The 5,983-nt window shown below is 35.5% G+C and overlaps 1 protein-coding gene across 1 annotated transcript in view; it reads right to left on the bottom strand.

Annotated features, from left to right (window-relative positions):
* The window catches only part of LOC104822010 (chromatin assembly factor 1 subunit FAS1-like), a 5,423-nt gene extending 1,638 nt beyond the window's left edge, over positions 1-3,785 (bottom strand). Inside the window, exons 1-8 of the mRNA XM_010553083.2 lie at positions 3,068-3,785; positions 2,132-2,231; positions 1,910-2,057; positions 1,707-1,830; positions 1,226-1,581; positions 819-1,142; positions 348-429; positions 91-228 (exon numbers count right to left, since the gene is read on the bottom strand). Coding sequence (XP_010551385.1) covers positions 91-228; positions 348-429; positions 819-1,142; positions 1,226-1,581; positions 1,707-1,830; positions 1,910-2,057; positions 2,132-2,231; positions 3,068-3,526 — 1,731 coding nt within the window. The 5' untranslated portion in view covers positions 3,527-3,785. The remainder of the gene's footprint in view (positions 1-90; positions 229-347; positions 430-818; positions 1,143-1,225; positions 1,582-1,706; positions 1,831-1,909; positions 2,058-2,131; positions 2,232-3,067) is intronic.
* Positions 3,786-5,983: the final 2,198 nt, after the last annotated feature.

Here is a 5,983-nt window from a genome sequence, read left to right as displayed (position 1 = left end):
AAAGAGTGTGGTTTGATGGAAATTCCTGTGCTGTTGGTTTACACTTGGAAATTATATTTGAAGAGGCTTTTCAAAAATGTATTTTTCTACCTCATCTTCTGAGAGATATCCATCAGGCACAAAGAAGCCGTCTTCGCTGTCATCTTCATCATCGCCTCTCGAGAATCCTTCCTCCGGACATTCCTCTTGATCATTTTCGCAATCTGAAAGGCTTTCACCAGGCTCTTCCTACAAAACAAGAACATACAGCTGATAGTTAGAGACCCCTTTTCAAGTTTCCGGGAAATAAGCACGTTAATAGTTTCGCACGGCAAGTACTAAGTTTATGCAGAAAGAAATTGAATTACCTCTTCCCATTCTTCATCGCTGTCAATTTCATAATCCAAGTCTGGATCCTTTTTCAGAGGATGTCGTGGCCCTATGACTTGACTGTAAATGTTGAACACGGAATGATCAATTGACAAATCATGACTATAATGTCGCTTTAACTGGAAGCCCGTTTTGTAATAGAATCAAGGGAGTCTAAAGAGCATCATGGAGCCGTATCACTTATTAGGAGCACTACAAACTGAAATCTACAATGCGATGAGAAAGCACACAACCAACATATGCAAGAATGACGGGCCAATCCTAAACATAAGCACACATGAGAGGAAACAACACAATGAAGATTTTTGCAGAAAAATTAGAACATAAAATATATAAAAAGCTTCAGCAAACACAGGATGCCAGCTAACCCTTAACGGCATATTCTGACATAGCAAAAATAAACATGATTCTACCGAAAAGAAATGTTCCCAAAAATTGCAGGTACTGACCTTTGGCATGGCCAGACGCCGTAAAAGGCTGGTCTGAAGCTTTTATCGAATTGTAACAATTGCATGATCCTCCTGGATTTCCTAAGACAAGAGGACGAAGGATCACATTGACTAGCACATGATATGCTGCCCAAGTTCTTCTCTTCCAAAGCATCCTCTTGCTTCCCCATGCTATTTTCATTGTCATGTGTATGTCGTCCCTTATTTGAAGATAGCTTTAGTTCTGGAAAGAGTTCACTCTTAGGCTTCTTACGCATACCCCAATGCTGTTTTGAACTTGACCGTAGAGAGTGACCAAAGAGATGCCAGGAAGCAAAATGCATTCTACAAAGCAGCAAAGATTCAGATCAAGCCAGAAGAAATAGGACATAGAAACGTGAATCTTAATATGTCAATAGCCATTATACCTGCGAAGATCTTCAACGCTAGTTTCACAAACTGCTGAAAAAGCATAGTCCATAGCATGGATAACAGTTTCATTTGCATTTTCATCTCTTGCAGATGATGAAACTGGTGCTGTTACTTTGTCGGAAGGAAGATCATTACGAGTCAAAACTATAGTTTGGTTTTTTTTAAGAAACCGCTCCATAATTGAAGCCTGTTTCTGAACAGCAACTTGCTTCTTTAGCCCAGCTTGCTCCTTCAGTCTACGTTTTTGTTCCCTCTCTGAGTAATCTTGATGATTTTTTTTCCGTTTCCTCAGCTCGGACTCTTCCTTCTCTTTGTGCTTTTCACCATTATCTGCCTCCTGCAGCTCTCTTTCCTGACAATCAAGATAGACACATAGTAAGAACTACATATCATATACGAGGCATAGAAGATCTTCCGAGACGAGATGCTTGTAAAAGAATTTGCAAAGATGACAAAGAAAGAAAAGGATCAACTTACACATTGCAATCTTTCTTTCATCATTTGACGTTCCATTTTCTTTTTTTCCTTCCCAGTCTCCCATCTATTTTTTTCCATTTGTTTAATAAGCATTTTCTCTTCTCGTTTTGCATCTTTCTCAGCCCTAAAAGATCAACCACCATTTGATTAACGTGAAAAAGAAAAATAAGTACAAATCAATCCGAACGATTGAAGGTGCTTACATCTCTGCATTGTTCTTCTGCATCATGTTATCCATGAATGAACGTATATCTGCCTCGCTCAGAATTTTACCAAGCTTTTCTGCAGCTTTGTTCAGGTCATTTCTGCATGATCTTTCGCTCTCCGTCCTTTGAAGTGCCGCTACCATTGCTGAAATGGTCGTAAGAATATATTTTTCATATCGTACACACAGTTAGTGAAAATAATCTCGAGAAGTAACTTACCAGAAACAGCAATAATCCTTTCATGGATCTTCTTCCGACAAATCCGGCGAATTTTTAGCATTCCACGAGCAAATTTGGGTACCATTTTAAGATCCCTCGTCTATCAAAGAAATAATCCATCTCAAGAATTAGATGGTGCCACCAAAACCATAAGTTACACTGAATTCCCATTCCTAGCAGGGTCTACAGATGGAAACCTCACTCAAATGGTAAAGATGCAAATGTTAAACTTTTAAAAAGGAAAAATCCAATCAGCAAACAAGAGGCTAAAGAATATAAGAGGAAGAGAATTATAATCCAATGTGACATATACAATATCTAATAACCTAAGATTTTTTTCCTTCCTGATCTAATCCATGTATTTGGGAATTCAGAAATCATTAACCTCAACTCCACTCTAAGTTACCGAAGAAGAAAAGAACACAAACACCTACATGGATCACAAATATAACAAAATCAAACAAACTTTAATTCTTAATTTCACCATTATGCGATACAGACAGCAGCAATTAAAGAAGACGACATCGTACAGTTACTATGAGACGATAATGATGAATCGTATGAAAAACAAAATCAAGAAAGAAACAGAGAACCATTCGACTATTGATCTTAAAACAACACAATTAACCCAACAAAGCTAAAGATGAAAGGGCTATAATCAAGAATGACAAGATAAAAAAGAACAGCAACCAAATTCTTCATTAACCGTGACTCCAATGCGATAAAGATATGGAACATCAACATTGACCAGAAAAATAACAAATCCAGCAAAGATTACCTCTCAATCTCCATCACTACAAGTTGCGCACTACAGACAACCAATTCATAACCTAAAACACTCGCATTAACTACGAAAGCAGAACAATTACAGAGAACCATAAGCAACATAAAACTATAAAACAAAAGCAAGAATTGAGAAGTGAACCATTAAAATACCTCCCAGCACCAGAGGCAAGACTCTGTCTCATCCTCCAAAACGTCGGCGTCGGCGTTTGGAACACCGTACATAACTCTCTGGCCGACGGAAACCACGGCAGATTTCACCGCCGCCGCCGACAAAGTCTCCATTTTCCCCTTCCCTTTCGTGTAAATCTCATCAACCAACTTTGACAATGGCGAGTTCTTCTCCTCCATCAAAACAGCCGTCATTGCATTCACGGAGGAGCATTCGCTGAACCCTGAAATCAAATCTGGAGCCCGACCCATCAATTCTCGGTAATACCCGAAAAGCCCTTCCATTTCACGCTTCAGCGCTTCAATCTGTGCCTGTTTCTGCTCATTGCTTAAGCACTCCACAGCTGAAGATTCTCTCTTCCGCTTAAGTGATTTCTTCGGCAGATCGAATCCGTTCGTTTTCCCATTTTCGCCGTCCATCCCCGCCGGAGTCTCCTCCATCGCAGCCCCGGAAACCCTAAAATCTCCGAAACCGCCACTCCAACAAAATCAAACACTAACCCAGAAAATTTCACGAGATCTAAAACCTGCACAATGAATCCCACAAAAGAAAAAACACCCAGAGTCTTCTAGCCCGCGCCACCTTGGGTAAGAAAATTTGGATTTCCTCCTGGGATCACACCCAAAGTGACGGAAAATTTCCCCCCTTTTGCTAACGCAATTTTTCTTCTCTCAGGAAGGAATACGAAAAGATTGATCACTTTTTCGAAAGAAATGGGGAAAATGCAAAAAAAAAAAAAAAAGGAACATCGATTTTCCCGCCACATTAATAACCAGTGAATAGCCTGCAAATACAACACGCAATTTCTTCGGTTTCGCGCCACCGTACCGTCGGGGGAAGGATAGGACACACCGAACGGCCCATTAACGGCCCAAAACGTTAGAACTTTACGACGTCGTTTTGTTTCTTGCATGCATGTGCAAATTTACTTTAAACTAAAATGAATACGATTAGAAAAGCATATATTATACTTAAAAACAGTGACAAAAATTGATGGGAAACTAGGTGCGACCAAAGATTTATATAAATTTGTTACAAATAACACAATATATGGTCCATCTAAATTTAGACTTTTAGGTTTTAATACTGATTTGGGTTTTTAAGCTCTTTAAAAGTAACTTTATAATTCATTATTTTCTACTCAAAAAGAAAAAATGGAAAAAGGAGAGAAAACTTTAAAAATCATCTTGGTTTTTGAAATTATTCTGCTGTATTAATATAGATCTAGGCAAATTTTTCGCTCTGCATCAATATAGTTGTGTAAATTATACAAAAATCGATTTTATTGTTTGGGTTTTTATTAAAACCTAATCTCTAAAAACCTAAAATTATCTTTCTCCAAACGTATTCATGAAGAAATCAAAAATTGACAGGTTAAGATATTTATATATATAGTGAATGGTGTTATTAGATTCATTTCAAATACGATGATAATTTTTTCAATTACGTTGGACCGACCGATCGAGAATCCAAATTAATATGCTAAAATCTATCATCTCAACACGATAATTGTCATTATCCAAACTCATGATCCGTCAATTTTGTCAAGATATTTATGATATTCCTTATATATTAATTGGCAATCACTTCCTATAAAAGATGATGTCTTTGGTCGGCCTTAGCATTTAGTTATCCAAAACCCTTTTCTCTTTTTGGGGGGATGATGATTCTGTTATGCCTTGCAGTGCTTGCACGATTCATTTGTATTCATGGAATACAGTTTCACAACATACAATATTTCTTATGTTATTGGATCTATTATGACAATTTACATATATATATATATATATATATATATATATATGTGTGTGTGTGTGCGTGTGTCCCATCGGAAAACAAGGTTCAATTAGCAACATCCTTTTCATTTCGTTAATTTTTCTCTCTATTAATCTAAGAAACTAACGTAAATATATCACGAATTAGGGGTGGGCACGGATCGGATATCCATGATTTTTGGGATATCCGTATCCGTATCCGATCCGCTCAAATATTCGATTTTATTATCCGTATCCGATCCGTAATTTACGAATATCCGAAATTTCGGATATCCGTAAATATCGCGGATATTTGCAAATATCCGTATCCGACATTAAAAATTATAAAAATTAAATTCAAATTTAAATAAAAATTTGAAATATAAAGAAAATATATAAGTTCTTTAATATAAATGTTATTCATAATTTAAAATTTATAATTTAAATATTTTAAATTAATTCAAATACAAATATAATCATAGTTTATCATATACAAATATATTGAAAGTTCAAAATTCAAAAATTAAACATAATAAATTTTAATTTTCAAAAGATTAATATTTTACATCTCAATATATATACAAAATATTTATTAAATATCTCTATAAAATAGATAAGTACAAAGCATTTTAAATTTTTATAGCAAATTATTTTATATTTAATAATATTATTAATTAGTACGGATCGGATCGGATATGTCGGATAATTCGGATTCGATATCCGTATCCGATCCGTATCCGACAAATAATTCAAAATAAATATCCGTATCCGATCCGTAACCTTCGGATATCCGAATTTTCGGTTCGGATACGGTTCGGATAACGGATCGGTTCGGTTTTTCCGGATATTATGCCCACCCCTATCACGAATAGTGGAAAAAAGATAAAGAAATAAATAATTTGTAGAGAATTATGAGAGTTTGAGTTTATATATTAATATATTTCTATTTATTTTAGGTTTAGTTATTGTATTAAGAATTATATTACAAATTTTCAATCTAAGTTTTGATATCTCTTTATAAGTTATCTATGTCCCCCCCTCCCCCGAAAATAATAGAGAAATTCACGAATAGTGGAAAAAAGATAAAGAAATAAATAATTTGTAGAGAATTATGAGAGTTTGAGTTTATATATTAATATATTT

The sequence above is a fragment of the Tarenaya hassleriana genome, unplaced genomic scaffold (genome assembly GCF_000463585.1).
Source record: "Tarenaya hassleriana unplaced genomic scaffold, ASM46358v1 Cleome1, whole genome shotgun sequence".
In the NCBI taxonomy this organism is placed as follows: domain Eukaryota; kingdom Viridiplantae; phylum Streptophyta; class Magnoliopsida; order Brassicales; family Cleomaceae; genus Tarenaya; species Tarenaya hassleriana.
The sequence above is the reverse complement of the archived record's forward strand: the minus strand, read 5'-3'. Positions and strand labels throughout refer to the sequence as shown.